The 21,315-nt window shown below is 34.2% G+C and overlaps 3 protein-coding genes across 4 annotated transcripts; 1 reads left to right on the top strand and 2 right to left on the bottom strand.

Moving 5' to 3' along the window:
• Positions 1-1,245: 1,245 nt before the first annotated feature.
• Rpn7 (regulatory particle non-ATPase 7) lies at positions 1,246-6,149 on the bottom strand. The gene is made up of 6 exons (XM_089727056.1): positions 5,698-6,149; positions 3,857-4,031; positions 3,618-3,777; positions 2,968-3,152; positions 2,194-2,369; positions 1,246-1,460 (listed from the first exon to the last, which is right to left on the bottom strand). The coding sequence occupies exons 1-6, from the start codon at positions 5,973-5,975 to the stop codon at positions 1,286-1,288; spliced, it is 1,149 nt and encodes a 382-aa protein (XP_089583182.1). The 5' UTR covers positions 5,976-6,149; the 3' UTR covers positions 1,246-1,285.
• Positions 6,150-11,218: 5,069 nt separating this feature from the next.
• Nbr (exonuclease mut-7 homolog) lies at positions 11,219-15,071 on the top strand. Its single transcript, XM_028185922.2, is given in 2 exon segments — positions 11,219-13,744; positions 13,747-15,071. Coding segments are annotated over 2 exon segments (2,556 nt in total). The 5' UTR covers positions 11,219-11,535; the 3' UTR covers positions 14,094-15,071.
• Positions 14,986-20,965, bottom strand: RabGGTa (Rab geranylgeranyltransferase subunit alpha). 2 transcript variants are annotated; one of them, XM_028185924.2, is made up of 10 exons: positions 20,611-20,965; positions 20,354-20,464; positions 20,059-20,174; positions 19,188-19,387; positions 17,981-18,142; positions 17,185-17,298; positions 16,833-17,059; positions 16,155-16,338; positions 15,297-15,622; positions 14,986-15,182 (listed from the first exon to the last, which is right to left on the bottom strand). In XM_028185924.2, exons 1-10 carry the CDS (start codon positions 20,611-20,613, stop codon positions 15,033-15,035), a joined length of 1,593 nt encoding a protein of 530 aa, XP_028041725.2. In that variant the 5' UTR covers positions 20,614-20,965; the 3' UTR covers positions 14,986-15,032. The 2 variants fall into 2 exon arrangements, with proteins under 2 accessions (XP_028041725.2, XP_089583181.1); XM_089727055.1 differs by having other exon boundaries at positions 20,583-20,965.
• Between the last annotated feature and the right edge of the window lie 350 nt (positions 20,966-21,315).

The raw sequence follows: 21,315 nt of genomic DNA on the forward strand, positions 1-21,315 counted from the left end.
TTCGAAGTCTTTTTATTACAGATTGAACGAAACTATCCATTCCGGTAACTTTCTTCTTCCCTGATCTTTTCTTACCCGGAGTCCCAAGCACGATGAGCAAGCCAGAGCCTTTAGCTTCGTTAATAATGCACCTAACAGTACTCACTGATGTTTTTGTTGCTTCCGAAGTCTGTTTTACTTTTTCCATAATATCATTCTTCCCCTGTTTTATAATGAAGCAATATACGTCGTACACAATTTTTCTACCCTTTCTTTTGAATACTCCACCAGTTTGTCACGGCATAGTGTATTTTTTATAAAAAATCAAAAAACACTCAACAAATAGCAATGGCAACAAAGTCAACAAGCAATTATAATAAAATATAACTTAACGATTAATAACGATAGATTTTTCACTGTACGCAAGCGTACTTTACGCAAGGTTCGACTGATCTACCAATAACGCGCTCGATACGATTTCCCCTGCCGTCGCGCCTCACCCTCACCACCAAAGTGATCTAAAATTCGGTTCTGCGCAGCCAAGGTCATTTGCTCACGATGTTTGCCGGTTACTATACCTAGTTACTTCTCTTCAATTTAAACACTAAGCGAAATTTCACTTTATTTATTGACATCTCAAGATTTTGATTTACTTTATATAGTACAGTGTATATATTTTCTTTTATTGTTAATATTGAAAAAACTGTTACGATTTTTTATTTATCAAACTAAATTCACTAACAGAGGCGGGAATGGTAAATTTCATATTTTTTTTAATTTTTATTTATTGCTTAGATGGTTGAACGAGCTCACAGCCCACCTGGTGTTAAGTGGTTACTGGAGCCCATAGACATCTACGACGTAAATACGCCACCCACCTTGAGACATAAGTTCTAAGGTCTCAAATATAGTTACAACGGTTGCCCCCCCCTTCAAACCGAAATGCATTACTGCTTCACGGCAGAAAAAGGCAGGGTGGTGGTTCCTACCCGTGCGAACTCACAATTGGTCCTACCACCAGTAATTACGCAAATTATAATTTTGCGGGTTTGATTTTTATTACACGATGTTGTTCCTTCACCGTGTAAGTCATTCGTGAACATTTGTCGAGTACGTATTTCATTACAAAACTTGGTACACGCCTGCGGGATTGGAACACTGATGCATCGCTAGATACGAATGCACTAGACGTATTATCCTTTAGGCCACGACAACATCCATATTTAGTGTGCTATCAGTATTACATTGAAAATAAAAGCGATGGTGTAATTTTCAATTTAATTATATTCAAATTCGTACATTACTTTTAAAAATTGATTACACTCGCTAGTTTCTTGACTCGGTTGAGGAGTAAATCGCCCTCGCGGATCGTCGCCTGGTACAGCTGCGACCGGTCCGCGTCCGCGCCGCGCCCCGCGCCCGTCACCACGCAGCCGGCCACCGCGTCGATACGACACTGAAGACGGCCGGCCGCCGTGAAACTGAAAACAAAACACGTTCACGTGTTATCTATAATATACTATATTATTATACTAGTGGTCCCGCAGCAGTCGATGTTGTGTAATGTTGATTGAAATTGTATGTTTAAACATTATTATGGTTCATTGTCAAATAATATTTATATTTCTAATATAATCACAGATTTCGCCAATACTTACATTATAGATAAATAACATTAAAGACAAACAATATTAATCTATTCTCAATTTGACCACAGACTTTAAGCAATAAGAAAAGTTTGACAATAAATCGAAAACATAGACCACTTGTCTACACAATTAAAAGCCTACGTGCCGTCCGGGTTCATCGGCGTTAATTTTGTTCTGCAGTGTACTTAATGCGGATTTTTTAAGGTTCTCGATAGCGTAAAAGCTAACTCAAATATGTATGCAGTTGGAACAGCGCCCCTAGCGACATACGTAGACAAACGTTCCAACTCCATACAAATTTGAGTTAACTTTTACGCTATCGAGAACGTTAAAAAACTCGCACTAAAGACACAAAACGAAACACACTACATTTTCACAGCACGTACAGACGCTTGAGTCACGCTCTGTTCTGTAAACTTCCTGTAGATTCCGTCACCAACTACGCAACAACTTAACTTGTTAGGCCCATGCTTAGCGATCATATGAAGGCAATTATACATGGTGAACTTCTTTCCATCCATGTGAAATAGTTAAGTATTTTATTTAGGTTCGTTAATATGCTTACGTAGAAATCTCCTCTTCTATGAACTCCCTGGTGACACCAAACGTGTCAGCAATATTATCCAAGCTGAGAGATCGATAGGCGCGCAGCAGCTGAACATATGCCTTGATGCGAGCCTCGCGCACATAGTGCTGATAATGAGGGTGGAATACTGGGTCCACACAGATTTGCGTTTCCACCTGGAAAATGTATGAACGTTGCAATGGATATTAATTCATTTTATATATTATAATTGCATCTTATTACTACTAATCCGAACAGAAGCATAGTTAAGGAGTTTTAATCGGAAGCTAAGAAGCTTTAATTCACCTCCTTCATTTCAAATTATGAATTTCGAATTTCAATTATGAATTTTCGAAATCGAAATTTTGAACTTCAATTCAGCTGTTAATGATATTTTATCATTTGCAGTGCATTTAATGAGATCAGAATATTTCGAGTGAGCGCGAGTAGACTGAAGACTGAGGATAGCGTGTTAAGTGCAGACAAATCTGTCTACTCTGTTTCTAGAACGTTTTTAGTATAACGTATAGACATTCAGTATTGACAGTACTTTTAGTGCACTTTGAGAATGCTTTATTTTTTACTACTACTTAGGTAGATTTGACTGCCATTAAAATCCTACCTGCAGTCCTTAATATAAATTATTTAAAAATATTCAATATTGTATGTTGAGAATATGGATATTCAACCTTATGTTTTAAATAAGACAAAATTTAGAACTTGAACATTAGTTTCTAAACTTGAAAGTTCCAATTGTAATATTGATTCACATACCCAAGCAAGGCTTTTCAAGAAATCAGCATATCTACACTCATGCAGAGATTCAACTAGCTCTCTTAACTCTGGGAAACGAGAGCGTAGAGCTTGTACTGCAGCACCTTGCCTGCGTAGAGCAGATTGTAGAGCATGCCTTTCAAGGGCCAAGGCACAAGCGAGAACACAGTACTGGATGATTGTACCTGAAAATAAAATTAAATTTAAAGTTGCCATCAATAATTAATAAATGTAGTAGAGTAAAGAACCTGAATCATATTTACTACAATCAATAGATTTTGTATTAATGAACAATTTAATGGGATTAAAAATCCATGGTGTGGCCTATGTAACTAGAACCCAACATATCATGGTAATTCAGTTTCATGATGCTCAGGCAGTTTTCCTAGGTACAATAAATTTTAATTGAAAACTACAGCAAAATTTCCTATAAAAAGGTTAGTGGACATTGTTTGTTGTGTTAAAATTTATTGGCGCACCGAAAGAAACAAACAGTATGTTATTAATTTATGTATTCATTAATTGTGACTATGATTCGTAAAAACTGAAGAAATACTGTGTAGCAGTTGATGTTGTAAAATAGAAGAAATCCTGCAACAGTGTAAATAACCCTAATGGCCAAGGTAAGCTTGTATAAATATATAACTTACCGAAATCAACCAGTTCATAAGATTCAAAAGTTGACACACAGTCAATGAATAATTCAGCTGCATGACTGTAATCTCTAACAGCAAGGCAATATATAGCTTCATATGCTTTTAGCTTGTTCCTTGAACGCCAATCTCCACCTTTATCAACTAACTCGTGAGCCTGTAAAAGTGGACGGACATTAAGACATTAATAAATTTTCAAATAATTTATTTATCTGACTATATCAATCAAGTTGTACCTTATTGATAGCTTTTCCCATTTCCTTCACATTACATCCATGGAAATAAGCAATTCTAAACAAAGCAAATATAGCATCGAGCCTCCTGTTTGTAGTCAATGTTGAATCTTCATATTTAGATGTTGCCAATGCAGTAGCTGTTTCTTTGTCTCCAACTGAACACAAGTAATCAAGCCTAGAAATGCATAATTATTTGTTTTTAACCAAAAAATATACTTTTTAATACTTTTATTACATTATGATTTAATTAAATTTTTATTTTTTTTAAGAATTCCAAGAACAGCAGAAATCAGATGTAATTTATTTCTACCTTATGTCAGTTAGATTATTCAGACTACTTAAAGATCTACCTACCTACTTAAAGATATCGCCCCTATAGAATTAAGTGGCTTAATCCAAAATACTTGTTATTTTGATTAACTCCAAAAATTTAATTGAATAATTGTATTTGTTTATTTTTACGAAATTTAATCTTTGAAGGTATGCGCTTGATTTAAAAGAGACAGAAAGAGTATGTTTGTTCTTTTCAGTCTGTTTAATTTTATATATATTTGATTATAATAAAAGAGACTACTTAATTTAAAAAGCTGATGGGACACACTTATATAAGTCATTCCAAGTATAAAACTATTTTTTTTTAAATGATCAGTAAGCCACTTCAATTCTAGACGTGCAATATTTTAGAAGTTAAGTAAATTCTGTATAATCTTTATGCTCTCTTTCTAACTATTCTCTTAGCTGCACACCAGATAAATCTAAATTCAATATTGAAACAAGATACTAATTATTATTTTCCCCTATATATTTCTTTACGTGGGAGGACCTAGAACAGACTGCCCAAGACTGATGTAAATGGAAAAATTTGATTTGAGCCCTACATCCCAGCAGAGGGTAATAGGAAAGAATGATGGTGATGATATATTTCTTTGGTTTTAAATTTTATAAATTTTATTACTTTATTTATTAACAGGCATGAAATGAAAATGAGGTTGTTAAGAGAGTGTTAACTATGAATGTGGAAGGATTTAGAGCAAGAGGTAGACCTAAGAAGAAATGGATGGATTGTGTGAAAGACGATATGGGTAGGAGGGGAGTGAGCGAAGAAATGGTATATGATAGAAGAGTATGGAAGGAGAAAACATGTTGCACCGACTCCAGGTGACTGGGAGAAGGGCAGGATAATGATATGATTTATTAACAGGCATATTTGCCCTTTTTTAACCATGAATATGGTGCCCCACTTAACTAAGGGACTAGTCTCATAGCTGAAACAATAATAAACTCATCTCATAGCATATAAAGAAATCAATAATATTAATCCTTAAATTTAAAAATGAACAGGTTATTTTAATTAGTTTTGTTAATTCTCAATTAAAAATAAGGAATTAATGCTCTCATGCTCCTTATAGATCATATAAAACATGCTAATATTGTATGGTCTGGTTAATGCAATACAAAAAACATTTGTCTCTTTTCATGATATTTAATTTACTGTGTCAAATATCAAATATCATCTGCCAATGATCTGAGTGACCCACATCTGTAAAATCTACAACCAGTCACAAAATTTTGTACAATCTGTAGGTCTAGAGAGGTATAGTAGGTATATGCATTCCACAAACACTAAAAATTGCCCTGAGTACAAATGAGTACAAAACATACTCGGCAAATGGTTATATGCAATATAATTTATAACTACAAGTGCTATTTAATACTTAACACATCCTGGGCACTTTTACTAGCAGTAAATATTAATAGCAATCAGCGTGCACACTATCGTGTAATTATTTCCTTAATCGTTAGAAGGAAAGGCTTGATAGAGAGAATAGATTACTACAGACCTATCTTGCCAAACGGGTGTTTCAGAGTCGTCTTCTTCAAATTTAGATAGCCTGTCTTGATTTTCTTTTGTCATGTCATCATACAACTTCTGGTCAAAGGCCCAGCCAAGGTCATTGCATACCTCTTTATAATAAGGAGCCATGTGTCCAGCCTTTATTCCATTCAATAACTGCTCCTTTAACTGAATATTATCTTTGAATTCAGGTAAACTGAGTTTGAATTTGATTCCGGCCAATGCCATGTATTCAGGTGTTTTTCCCTCCGCTGATAGCTCCATTTTCAATTGATTGTAATGCTTCTATTTATCAACGTTAATAAAGTTTGTTTAGAAGTAAATTTTCAACAAATAATATCACTTCTGACTGAACAAACTAAGAATAAAATTATGAAGTTAAAATACAAGTCACTGCTACAGACTGTATACTACCATAGACCTTTATAGGTTTCATACTTCAGTGTATACCATAGATTATACACTTAATATATGTGTATACTGCAGATCATTTAGCATAGTATGCCCTAATATTTAATAAGTAGTGGATATTCGATTATATGTATAATACCGGTCACTCACATGCGCACGAATACGCAAACCCGCAAGTGTGGGACGACATTTGCAAATGATTATGCAAAGTTTTCGCTACATTCGTGGTTTTCCAAGCTGTGTCGGTTTTTAACAGACATCAAAGCGCGCGAACCGCGAACCTTCGCGTAGTCTCACACACATTCGTTTGCCCAGTTGCGCCGACGATTGCGAAGGTAACGGACGTATCGCCATTTTCATAGTTCGTGACGTCTACTGTGTAGCGTATCTTCATCAAAAGAAATCCCATGAAAACAGCATGGCTGTTAATGATGTCTGCTAAAGAATTCAAAACTCTTTTTCTCTTCAATGTTCTATTGACGAATTAAAAATGAGGAGAAATTCGTGAGACATTCGTAAACAAGTGTAGGAGGAACGCAAACGGGTTCGCAAATTGAGTATGCGAACCTATTTGCACAGCTGCTAAGTTTGCGAATGAATGTTTGACGGCCCTTCACATGCGCGCAAACATTCGTACATGTACGAATATTTGCGCGCATGTCAGTGGCCGGCATAACATATAATACACTCGGCGTCACAAAATCGCACCTTTTAAAAAAGCAACTATAAAATACTTTTACTCAAACTTTGCCAATAGTAAGGGTATGGTTGTAGGATAGCATCGGAATTGTAATTTAATTGCCTATTAAAAAATAAAAACCTGTGTACATGTTTTTTAATATTTTTATAAAAAAATAATTAAAAAGGGACAAAGTTAAAAAAATTTACAAATAAGTCCTTAAAATCTAGTGTTTCCTCCCATTGCTTTAGTGACAGCTTCCATCCGATCCTTCATGGACATCACGAGGGTCACTACTCTCTCTTGGGGTATGTTCTCCCATTCTTCCGTCACGGCATCCCGGAGCTCTTTGAGCGTGGTGGGAGCAGGATGTCGTGCTCATACGTGTCTCTTTAGATCGTCCCAGAAATGCTCGATCGGGTTCAGGTCTGAGCTTCGTGCTGGCCACTGCATAGCAGGGACCTCAACCTCTCCCAAGTAGTCCCGCACATCAAACGCAGTGTGGCAACGGGCGTTATCATGCATTAATATGAACACATCGCCAACTAAACCGGCATATGGGACCACGTGGTATTGTAAGATCTCCGTTATGTACCTCCCAGCATTCAGCGATCCTTGCCCGCGACCACCGCCAGTACGAAAAACGCACACAAGCTCCGTTTTCCCTTTGACGGATATGCCACCCCAGAACATACAGGAACCACCTCCGTATTTGACCGATTCCTCTATACAAGCCTGGGTAAAACGCTCTCCTCTTCTTCGGTATACTTTTCTTCGTCTGTAGTTGCAGAATAGACATACTCGTGTCTCATCGGTGAATAGAACGGCCCTCCACTGATCAAGCGTCCAGCTGGGATGCTCCTGAGCAAATTGCAACCGCTCTCTTCGATGCTGCACGGTCAATTTTGGACCCCTAGCAGGTCTATAAGCTCTTCATTCCTTTTCTTTCAATCTTCTTCTAATCGTAGAGACACTCACAGACGTTCTGCGAGCTGATCGGAGCTCTTGTTGCACCTCAGCAGCATTGCTGAAGCGGTGACGCAACGAAACGAAACGACGTGGACACAACGAAGCGGTCGTCTATTTCCGATGTGCAGCGTTTTCTTCCGGATCCACGTCTTCGAGTATAGCCACCAGTCTCACAGAACCGTTGGTAAACTCGTCGAACTGAAAATCGCTAAGGTTCAACTGTCGAGTAACGTCAACTTGTCGCAGTCCTGTTTGCAATAGCGCAATGATTTGAGCGGCTTCTTCAGGGGTTGTATCCATCTTCAGGTATTGTTCTTTTGAGTATGTTGTTCCGGTGGGTTCACTCTAAAGTCTGAGTAGAGACTGACCAATTTTTTACCTGGGAATGACCTTTTATACCCTTTTAAGGTAGCTCAACTAGCGCTCCTTGAGTGAGCATTTTTTCCAACATCTTATTGATTGGTCCCTGATTAGAAACGGTAATTGTTTTTTTAATGATACGGATAATTAATGTAAAGGTATTGAAGTGCACTTTACAATGATATATTTTTTCACACATGGTAAAACACACGTTTTAAAACCAACTAATTCGAAGGGAACAGAAAATATTATTAAAATAATGAAAATAAATATCCCCGATTTTATTCCAATAAATGTAAAAATGCATTATTTTGCCTTGAGTAGAATCTTTAGTTGAATCAAGAAATGAAGGTTCAAACATTAAAAAGTAATGTATTTAAAAATTCCCACTAGCGTCTTTGACATGTAAAAAGTGCAATACAAAAAAGTCCTTAAACTCATAGTGATATGTACTTATTTTCATTGCTCAGTATCTAAACATGTAGGTTATCTCACTTACTCTTAGCGCATGCAGTATTGCTATAAATGTGATAGACAGATATCTGTGAAACACGTACGGCGTATACCAGTATATTTTCGAGTGATAGATACAACCCGACCGATGTGAGTTAGCTAAGTACATGGAGTTAATAAGTACCTACATAACTCTATGGGTAAGTATTATGAATAAAGTGAATACGGAATATTAGCATATCAGAATTCGACGGATTACCGATACACGAATACAAGCTGTATTACGAATATCATAATGAATACTAATATATCGGTCTCACCCTTAATCATAGGTGATAATAAGGCCGACCACAAATAATTTCACAAAATATTTAAAACATAAATACACAATTAAAAAAAAAAAAATTCGTATTCGACATTTTATCCCGTTTTTCCCATTACATTAGAAAGTGTAATTCTTCCATTCTACAATTATTACGATCATGGAAACTAGGGGAAGACTTAGAATCTGAAGATGACAATCAAACCGATAAGTTTTCAAACCATTATACAGAAAACTATTGTGAGCTAAATAGTAGTACGCCATATCATCACGACATGAAGTTAGTATAAAAAAACTAAACTCTGTTGCTAAGTGGCTAAATCACTGTTACATTTTTTTGTATTGTTTTCCTTTACTGTACTTTGCACGATTGTAGTATATTTCTTGCTAAGTGTTGACTCGATTTGTTTTAACATCATTCGAAGTGTCTTTAATTTAGAATAAGAATAGGAAATGGAAATGATATGAACATTGCAGTTTTAAGCAGAGTAAAGTGTGCTCGGTTGAGAATTAAATATTTTTCGTGACGCTTAGTTACAAATATGCAGTACCTATTTAAAATCTCAATTATTGTTATTTTAATTTACATAAGAACTGTTTTTTTTTTCTTTTGAATTTATTATCTTAGGTGGTCTAATCGTTTATGGTACTGTTTTTTAAATGTTTCCACTGGCTACTATAGCGCGACCTTAATTTCCGCGGACACTTTTTAATACACTGAGATTGTCTTCCTTACTTCTACCCTCCATAATTGAAATGAACATATGCCGGCCATGATGGCCATGGATAATCCATATAATAGGTTTGGGGAAAAAGTCTTTTCGCATTATAGTTTGTATGAACTTGTAATAAAATTTCTTTGGCTATACTATTTGTGTACTGGCTGGTTTTGGTATCATTAAAAGTTTAAATTTTAAAGAAGATAATTTCAAATTCAAATTAGGAAAATGTGTGACTGTCAAGATGAGTGAATCTAATAAAGAAATTCGATACATTTTAAAATTTTACTACAAAAAAGGTAAAAATGCAACGCAAGCCGGGAAAAAAATTTGCGATGTTTATGGACCTAGTGCAGTGTCTGTGAGAGTAGCACAAATTTGGTTAAGTGTTTTCAATCCGGAAATTTTAATGTTAAAGATGCACGTCGCTCTGGTCGCCCTAATACGGATAAAATAGATGCCATTTTTTAAAAAGTGGAGCAAGATCGGTATATCAGTAGTTACGACGTACCTGAAGAACTCAGTGGGTCGCGTTTCCGATCCGGTGGTAGATTCTGCGAAGCACGGCTCTTGCTAGGGTTCGTGTTAGCAACGTCATTAGGTTTGAGCACCGTGAGCTCACCTACTAGCCACGGTTACGCTGAAATAGCCTCTAAGGCTATCAGCTTAGGTAGGGGAAAAAAAAGGGAATTGACCACAAAACAGTTTTGGTGTATTTGAAAAAACTGAGTACACAAAAAAGCTCGATATGAACCGTGTACTCATTTGTGATTCTTTATTACGACGTAATGAAACCGAACCATTTTTGAAGAAGCTGATAACTGGTGATGAAAAGTGGATCACTAACGACAAGAACGTGTGAAAAAAGTCGTGGTCAAAGGCCGGTCAGACTTTACAGACTGTGGCGAAGCCTGGGTTAGCTCGCAACAACGTGATCTTGTGTGTGTGGTGGGATTGGAAGGGCATTATTAATCATGAGCTGTTACCACTAGGAGGACCATAGATTCTGAACTCTACTGCGAACAACTGATGAGATTAAAGCAAGAAGTTTAGAGAAAGCGGCCGGAATTAATCAACAGAAGGGGTGTGGTTTTTCATCATGATAACGCTAGGACCTCACACATCTTTAGCCACTTAGCAAAAATTAAGAGCTTGACTGGGAGGTGTTAATGCATCCACCGTATAGTCCTGACCTTGCACCTTCAAATTTCCACCTGTTTCGGTCTCTTCAGAATGCTTTAGGCAGTGTCAGGTTAACATCACGAGAGGACTGCCAAAACCAATTGTTGCGGTATTTTGCTCAGAAGCCCCAAATTTCTATAGCAATGGGATTATGTCCCTACCTACAAGAACAGATAAAGTTATCGAACAAAATGGTACCTACATATTTTAGTTAAATGTAAATAAACTATATATAAAAAGTTGTGAATTTTCTTAAAAAATGTGAAGAGCCTTTCTCTCGAACCTATTATAATATTAGATAAATAATCTGAAATATTATTATTATTATTATGTTTAGAAGATGGGCTAAAACATAGATCCAAGCCAGAAATATTTTTTAAACAAAAAAAAAACAGAGCAACATGTAGCCGTCAATCAATTCAACTGTCAAATTGTTAATTCAATACCGTATCATTTCCTGTGAATTGTGATCATTTTATTTCTTACTTCTTTGACCAAAGCAAAGGAACCCCTCTCTTCTTTGATCAATGGATCATTTCTTTACAAAAATATAGATATAATAATTGTCAAGACCACTGAGTTTCGCACTGATTAGGATATTAACTTAATGTAGACATGTCATGTAATAGGACAAGTTTCACATGATTTTATTAATAACTTAATCACAAAGAATATCGATGAAGTTTCTTTTAAAACTACACAGATAAACGTAAATCATAATACTTCAACATGGAAAAGGACAGTCCGATTCAATTAGCTTCAGCAAACCAATCAGTTAAAATAGTACCCTCGATTGAAGAGTCTCTGCAGTCTATGGGTCTAAACATTGGTTTAGATGAACGCAGTATACTTTGGTGGCAGCAGTTACAAACCACTTGGAAGACCTGGAAAAAGAGTGAAACTGTAGAACAACTCATTGAAACATACTTTCAATCAATACGAGATCCCTTCAGAGTGACACTGATATTTATAACGCAATGCATAACTCAAGACTGTAAACCCAAAACACTACCTTATTTTGTTGTAGAAACATTACAAAAGTGGTCAAAAAATCAGGAGCTATCACCTGAAGAATCTATAAAATCACCAGCTTTCTATATTGCAATTCAGCAAAGAAATCCAAGTTTTCTAAACCTTATTGCTCATACGTATCAACTCTCTACCATAAAGCAAGTCATTCTTCCAAAAATTAAAGAAATGATAAAAAATGACAATTGCAAACTTGCTTCACAAATTGTTATGGCATTGGATCTATATGAAGATATTCCAGTTGAAGATTTATTATTTCCATTGATATTACAAGACAAGAATAATATTATTGACGAGTATCTAACAACATGTCCAAGCCAAGTTAAACCTTTGTTATTTTTTCTGGATAATTTACTAAACAAGTCATTCAAATTGCGTGATTATATTCAAAGTTATTTAGAAAATAACCAAATAAGTCAAATTAGATATGAAAAATTACATCATAAACCACTTGGTAAGTTGGTTGCGAGACTTTGTAGTAAATTTAACATACCCATAGAGACATGTAAGAACCTAAGCAAAAATAGAACAGCTGGGGGACTTCGATACTTAATTCATCAAAAATACACAGAAAATAACATAAGTTCTACAGTGTGGGATGACTTGGTCAAAGATTCACTAAGGCAAAATGTAGAAGCAGCTAATGAATTCATTGAAATGTTGTCAAAATATGATAAGAATGAAGCCTTGAAATGGATTGACTACTTAAATATTGGAAATGAAGAATTACCCACTTCTTTAAAGGCTATTTCTCTAGAACAGAACAATGACGAGTCACATGATATTGAAAACTGGGATACAGAGTCTAGTAAAATAATCCCTAGTCAAGAGTACTATAAATTTACTCTCACTAGAAACTGTATTATTATAATTGATAATGGTGAAAAGTTTTATGATATGTTGAACAGCATAAAGATGTACAATGTTGTTAGTATAGATTGTGAATGGAAACCATCATTTGGAGCGGTACAATCACAAGTGGCCTTAATCCAAATTGCTACTTTCCATAATGTTTACTTGATAGATACATTAATTTTAAACAAACAAGAATATTCCAGTTTTTGGTACACTTTCAATAAATCATTTATGGAAAACGGCGAGGTTATCAAACTAGGACTTGGGCTTGAACAGGATTTAAAAGAAATGAAAGCATCTATAAATGGTTTGGGAAAAATAAATGTCAAAGGTGAAGGATTATTAGATTTGTCATTGTTATGGAAAAATATTATCAATAATGGTCTTGTTATACCAGGATGCTGTGACAGTATAGGAAATGGCCTAAGTTCTATTGTGCAATCATGTTTTGGATTGCCCTTGGAGAAATCAGAGCAATGTTCAAATTGGGAATTACGACCCTTAAGGGAGACCCAAATAATATATGCTGCTCTAGATGCACATGTTCTACTACAAGTTTATGATTTTTTACAAAAAATGTGTGTTCAACAAAATATTAATTTTGAAGATATTGTAAATGAAACAATGCACGAAACAAAAAAAAAGCTTCCTAAGAAAACAAAGGTGATTGATAGGCTACAATTTAATTTGTGTTCTATTGAACCCAAATTTGTTAATGATGTTAAATTTCTTGTTGAGCCGACCTTATCACACTTAATGGCATACTTGAGATATTGTGGTTTGGATACCATTGTAGTGCCTGGAAGCTTGCAGTGGCATGATGTTGTAAATTGGGCAATATCAGATGATCGTCTAGTTCTAGTAGATAAACTTAAATGTTCACCAACACAAGATTTTCCTCAGAACTCTATATTAAATGTTGGAAATGACACAATTATAAAACAATTACAAAAAATATTTGAAAATTTCAATATTAAAATTAGACAAACTGATCTTTTGAGATTATGTGTGAAATGCAATAGTAATGACATCAAGAAACTAAGTTTGAATGAGATAAAAAAATATGTGATGACTACATTAATTTAATTCCTAAAAGTACACTCGTTAACACATACTTGGCAGATTTTGATGATGAAGATGCAAGTTATGAGAATTTTCTTAGTGATTCAGATGGTGATGGTGACATTTTGCAGCCAGCTCAAAATAGTTATTGCCCAAACCCAAAAAGTTGTTTAACTAGTAAAGGGGCTGCAATCGAAATTTCCAATCCACAAGGCTTAGTCCAAAAAAACAAACCAGCAGTTCTGTGTGAATACTGTGGTCAAATGTATTGGGATGAAGATGACTTGTTTAAATCAATCAGTGATATAATTTGTCAAATCACAAATTTTACAGTATGGTAGTTAAAGTACTGCATTGTTGCAATATTTTACCTCTGAATTTACAATAAACAAAAGAAACTAAGACTATGACGCCAACATCAAACAGTACTGGTAAAAATAGTATTAGAGTACTAATTATACTGCATTCCGCAAAGCTGAGAAAACAGACTGTTGTTTTTATAAACTTAAGAGACCATTTATAATTGAACTAAATGTTATGGATGTTCAGCAATAATTAGTATTAAATAAAAAAATGTTTAAATTAAGTAATATGAAAAAACTTAGCATATTTTTGTACTTAAAACCTGAATATATTATTTAATTACTTACTTGGTTTACAATAAACTATTATATATCATTGTTAAACTGAAAATATAAATTGTAAGTCCTAAGTTGTTATAAGAAAGACAAGGGGTTAATATCATTTAAAAAACACGTGTGGCGCCCGGGACTGCCGCGGTAAAGCTATTGCATAGCATTTTTTATCAACTTGAGCAATTATAATTTGACAATAATAATTTAATATTAAAACAATAATAAAATAAGACCACGCTATATTTATAAACATTAACATTAACTGTCCCCTTCACACTCATAAGCTAGACCGCGCGCGAGAGAGATGGACAGACTTTTCATGATACGCATGCAGTGCAACGTCACGCCGTGCGCTTATTCACAAACATTAAACAAGCCCAACGTGCGAATGTGTTGAACGCGAGCTACATGGTAGGCGGAGTGTTAGGTTTTATGTTCGTTACGGAATTTCTTGATTCGGTCTCCGCGCTCAAAGCCTGCGATAAAAGCTATGCAATAGCTTAACAGAATCTCAAAAACTCATAGTGGAGGACCACAATTTAACAAAGTTGAAGTCCCCAGGGGTAATACTGAGTACAAAACAAAAAAAAAACACTGATGCAAAATATATATATATTTCTTTGTAACTAACACATCGTTTATTCTTTAGTATTTAATATTGAAATTATACTTTTTTGTAAATAATTCAATTTCGTTTCTATCCAACTTTTCATTACCCAGCAAATTCAATTCTACCAGATCCAAATCTGGAAAATTCTTCATTGTTGTCAAGTTATTGTTCTCCAATGATAATTTCTGAAAGAAGAAGATCAGTTAGTAAACTTTGTGTTTTAGTTGAGTTATGGAGTCTTAGCTGTGTTTACCTTCAATAGCAAGCAAAAGGTATTCAGAAGCGATTGAAACATTTACCTTGCAATGTTGCAGAACTATTAAAGAAGGAAATATATTAGAAGTCAGTTGTTGATTGGATAAATCTACGCTATCACAGTAACTATAGTATTGTAGATAAGGTAGGCTTGATACAGGACTAGGGAATGAAAATTTTAATGCAAGATCTGCGTTTTCGTAGTCTGAACACAATTGTTTTTCAATGCACCATTTTGCTATGAGATCATCATAGTAGCCAGCTCGTAATTTATCCATGACTTTTAGTTTTTGTAAATTTTGTATTGACTCTGTGTGGTATGCTTTGGCATCTATACAATGTAGGAAAATAGTGGTTGTTAGCATTGTCCCTGAAACAAAAATGTTTGGTTAAATATTACCATTGCAATACCTGTTTTTTTTTTTAAAGGATAGTTCACATGCCCTTGTAGATCAATTTGCTTATGGTTACTCAATAAAATTGACAGTCGCTGTCCATCATTACGCAAACCCTGCTAGTATTCTCGACTCTTAGTTTCTCCAATTTACAACGCAAAGATGGTTACAACAAATAGTTCTTTATCTTAAAATGAGAGTCCCCAAGTTAACATCCACAATCTTATAGGTTTATTCCAAACACCAATTCACCAAAAGATTGGTAATCCGTTTGAATCGGGAAACTGAATAAATTCAAATTTATTTATACTTTTCTATTTGTTCCAGGCACCATTATTATTGCCAAAATTGGATACTTTTCATAATATAAAGTGTGTTTAAATAGCTCGATAATGTTCCATGTTTAGCCATAACACGACACTGGCAGAAATTGCTGAAAGTATCGGCAGATTGCCATTAATCAAGAGAATAACAATAATATTTATACTTTTATGCCATAACGCTTACATTTGCTGTCAGGTTCCAAATTCAACAGTTGTCTACAAGACTCTAGTTGGTCCTTCAACTCTTCTATAACAGCCTCTGAATAATTTCGCTCAAATTTAATTTGATTTTTACCAATATAAACCATTTCTTTACACTCAACGCCTTGCATTATTTGTTTTTGTCCATTATCTATTTCATATTCAACCTGGAAAACCAACCAGAGGTCATGGATAAGACGTCGGTGCGTCGTATCGCATTCTATCTAGCGATGCAACGATGTTCGAATCCTGCAGGCAAGTAAGTACCAATTTTTCTAATGAAATACGTACTTAACAAATGTTCACGATTGACTTACACGGAGAAAGAAAAAAAAAATTGCGTAATTACTGGTGGTGGGACGTCTTGTGAGTCCGCACGGATAGGTACCACCGCCCTGCCTATTTTTGCCGTGAAGCAGTAATGCGTTTCGGTTTGAAGGGTGGAGCAGCCGTTTGACTGTAAAAACTGAAGCCTTTGTATTTCAAGGTAGGTGGCCGCATTTACGTTGTAGATGTCTTTGGGCTCGTGTCGGTGACTACTTACTTAACACCAGGTGGCCCGTGAGCTCGTCCTCTCACCTAAGCAATAAAAATAAAAAAAACATTTAACTGTGCCTATCCAAAAACAGGAGCAATATTTTATGTTGCTGAACTTATATACCTTGATATTTATTTTTTTCGTTATTGGTGTTGAGTGTTGAAAAATCCACAAGACATCATAACAATATCCTGTACACGAAACCCATTCGCCATTTACAACACAATTATTGACTAATAATTTAGTCTTTTCACTAACATAATTCTTGTCTACGTGTATGCTGAATGCAAATGTAGTTTTTGTTGGTGTAACTGTGTAATTTACTAGATCGATTGTGGTTTTAACTGCACCTGAAAATCGACATAGTTATTGTGATTTTGGTAAAAAAGTTATGATAATTTCTATAACAAAGATTTTGATAGGTTTTTTTTTAAATCAAATTAACATAATGGGCAATACTCGATTTATTCCGTACCTAACAACCATCTTTGATAAAACCAAGCACTTGTGTCATCAGGATCGGTGAATGCAGCATTTTGAACCATTTTTAGTTCATGTTTGTGATGACTATCTTCAATTGGCCTTCCACCTGGAAAATTATTTCATATTATTATTAGTTTTAATAAATATTTGCTTAAGTTGGCAGATAGACGTGGTAGCCAACATAATGTTGTTTAAGTGTTTACTGATGTCCGTGCAAATTGCGTTAGATTTGAGATCAAAATGTTAACTGTATTGGGTAAGAGCCACCTCATTCTTCAAATCAGAATATGTGATTGCTTCATTACAAAATTAAATATGATTATATTTTGAATCTTGAAGAAACTTAGATATAATTAATCACTAAAAGTAAAATTAAACTAAAGCCAACAAATTTAAAATAAAATAATAAAATAATATTTCAGTTAAGATATGTAATGGTAGGTGAATTATATATAAGAAGTTATATAGGAATGGCTACAGGAGAAGCTTTAGTTTGAAGTAAAACAAAAATATCATAGCAGTCCCATGCAGGTTCACAACAGAACCTACAAGAAGTACTCAAAGTAAGAGTCAAGATTACAATTAGATAGGTATAGGTACTATATTTTAATACCTTGCCATTGTAGAAGGTTGATGGGGAAATTGTAGAAACTTGAGGAAGTCTGATATGTATTTTTAGATTAATGGTTATAATAACACAGTTCCTAAGCTGTCAATCAAAACATTGTAATAGATTCATGTTAATCTTTAAGACCAGTAAAGTGAAATATATGTATTTGTAAATGTACCTTTCCGATCAGGATATAATTCGACAAGCATTTTACTTCTGTAGTGCCATGCTGAATAATTTGAAAAATTATCCATTAATTTCTCTGTGGTGTAATCAAATTCATCTTTTAGAGATGGTTTGCACTGACTCACAACAAATCTTCTGTAATCCCATGTGTGAACTGTAAACAAACACAATAAATTTCTATGAATTATTTGTTTTATTTCATAACAGTACTTTTTGGTTTTAATTTTTACATGAATTGAATGAATGTTAGTGCAGTTTTAATGTTATAAAATTTAGTTAACTAGTTAGTTTTCTGTTACATAACAGAAAATTAATGAACGAATGATAGATTTCAAAATTCACCTGACAAATTTTTAAGGTGACAATTAAATACCTTTTAAATAAAAATTGTTGATTTTGTCTGTTCTATAACAATGATAAAAAGTATTTTAGGTACCAAACAACACCTACTTAGCTTAAAAAAAAAATAATGCATAATTCAATGATACAGGATTCACCTTGTATTCACCTAATCAATCCTCATGACTTAAATCCATTTATAATCTCTGTCCAGTAGCTACCATTTTCATGCTCTATTTGTAGTTAAGTTATCATAAAGAAAATAAGTATATCCTAAGTTTCTATGACAATTTTTAACTGCTGACTTACAACTGAACTATGACTGGTTTGTCAGGTGTTAAGCAATTTTATTATTTATTTATTAATTTGATTTAGTCCATAGAAACCAGAATGTAAAAGTAATGCACTTTCTACTGCTTCAAACATATTTTGCCTCTGTTCCAAAAAATAACAACTAATAGGTGCATATGAATCGGAATCGGCAGATTCAATGCCTCATGTTTTATTTTTAAAGTTGTTTAATTAATCTGAAATTGTATATACTTATACACCCTTTACAATGACACATAATGGAGTTAAAAAATATCTTGGCTATTCCTTTGTTTTTTTTTCTTTCAATCATCATCTTTTTTTTTAATTGTTACTATAAGTGGAATTCCTATTTATAAAAACAAATGTTTATTATTATTTAATGACATTGTTTGTATTCTTGTTTCTATTATTATAATAATATTAATTGAGAAATTTAATATAACACCTTCAGTTCATTTCTCATACCTATCTTAATTTTACCAAATTTCAAACCTGTTGTTACACTTCAGAACTTAATATTAAAATGGTTGCTTTGCGACCAAACTTACAATTCCTTTCATCTAACTTTAGGTAGGTATTGCATAGTTCCAATTCTTTTTGCCAGTCAGGATCATCACGAGTCAAAAGCACCCACTCTCTTTGGTGCCAGGCACAATATGACTTCGGGTTTATTTTTAGGCAATATTCAGTTAAATGCAATTCTGCATTGTACACCTGTGACATTTCTTCAATATTATCATTGCTTTTTCTGAAAATTATGAATATGTAATTTTATTTACTCTTCTAAATTGTATAAAATACAGAACAAAATGAGAAAAATATTTTTTTTGTTCTTAATTCTTACATCAAATTTCAAAATAAAAAAAAAAATATTTTATATATGTACTGCATTAATAATAAAATGGAATGGTAATATGTCCTTTTTTTTAACGCTGGGGAATCCATTTACTGATAGCCGGTCCGGGGGGGGGTAACAAACCGGGTTATGTCGGACTCCGATGCCTCCTGAGAGGAAGAGGGGGACGAGGAGGGCCAAAGTCTTCCACCTCCCCGAATTCCTCACAGGAGACTACGCCTTGAAAAAGGCGCGAGAGGCGCGCGCCCCACAAAACCATCTACCGACTAAATCCCATCGAACTCCACCTCACCGGCTACAGCAGACCTACGGTACCGTAGTGCGCGCCTAAGTCCACCTTCGCCGGTACCCGTACTGATGATAATACTACTTCTTGTAATACTACTATCTTTTAATTAAGTGTTTGTTATAGATACTTTCACACAACACACTGTTAGAAATATGTTGAAGAAACAAAAGCTTAGTAAAACAATAAAAATCTCAAATAATACATGAGCTCCGCACCTTTTTTTAGATAATATTTGTAATTAAAATTGTGATAAAACCAGTGAACCATAACTTACTTAAATAATTGTAAAATTTCTCTCCTTATATTCCATAAAGTGTAAATGTCAGGATTAGAAGATAATACATTTCCTGTCAGTTCCAGTAATTCTTTATCAAGAGTGCATTCTTTTCTCTAAAAATATATCAATACATTTTCAAGTTATTATTTGGGTTTAGATTATGAAACACAGTTGCCTTAAAGCTAAGAGTATGGTGATCAGTGCTTTGGTTACTGCTAGCGTTACTAATAGTAATTGACATGTTAATTTAGGATTAATTTGATGCTTGATTAATATTAAGTAAAACTTATACCTTGATTTGAATTTTTTGCATGGCATGTTTGAAAATCTTCAATTTTTCATTTCTCTCTTTCTCTTTCCTGGCTTTCTCTTCCTCAGAAGTTCTGACTTTCACTCTCCCGTGCTATAAAGGTTAAAGATAAATAAAAGATTTGGTTTCTTCTTTTTACCAGATTAAAAGATTAAGGTCGTGTATAATTTAGACTATTAAACATAAGTATATTAGTATGTTAGCTTTATACCTCACGAAAAATAATAATTAAAGATTACCATCTCTGCTTAGTTGAATTTTAAGACGATAAAATTTAAACGGAGTGGTTCTCTGTATATATTTGTTCAGTTATAGGTACAAAATAGATTTCTGAGTTTTTTGGGACTTTAATTTATTTTAAAAGAACGCCAACAAACGTTTTTCAAGATAGTTTTTACAAATTAGTCATCGGATTATAAAATAACAATGCTTAATTATTTTTCTCTAATATGTTGTTAATTGTTACTGATACAAAAGCCAAATTTCATTATGTATGTTTAGTTGTTTGGTTTATAAACTTTTCTATTTGATATTTTAAAGCAATATACACAATTAATTCATGTGTCTAATTTAACAATTCTTTGATATAGACCATAGATATTTTTTTTGGTACAATTTTTCCTTATTGGAAATGGCAAAAGGATCTAAGCCCATACAGTCTGGTCTGTTCTATATAATTTCTGAAATAAATTTTCAAAAAGGCCCAAGCCGGGTCTTATATGATTTATATTATAAAGGCTGATGATGAAGGCATTTCGTTGAATTTAGTCGACTGAATTCAGAAGCAAATTTAGAAGTTTCTGATTACACTGTTCTAAATTCAGTTACCGAATCAATTGTCAGCTTAAACGCGACGAAGTAAGACGTGTCGTGCGCGTAATGCCGGCCACTGAAGGGCCGTCAAAAATTCATTCGCAAACCTAGCGGCTGTGCAAATGGGTTCG

Source organism: Bombyx mandarina, chromosome 04 (genome assembly GCF_030267445.1).
Source record: "Bombyx mandarina strain Sakado chromosome 04, ASM3026744v2".
In the NCBI taxonomy this organism is placed as follows: domain Eukaryota; kingdom Metazoa; phylum Arthropoda; class Insecta; order Lepidoptera; family Bombycidae; genus Bombyx; species Bombyx mandarina.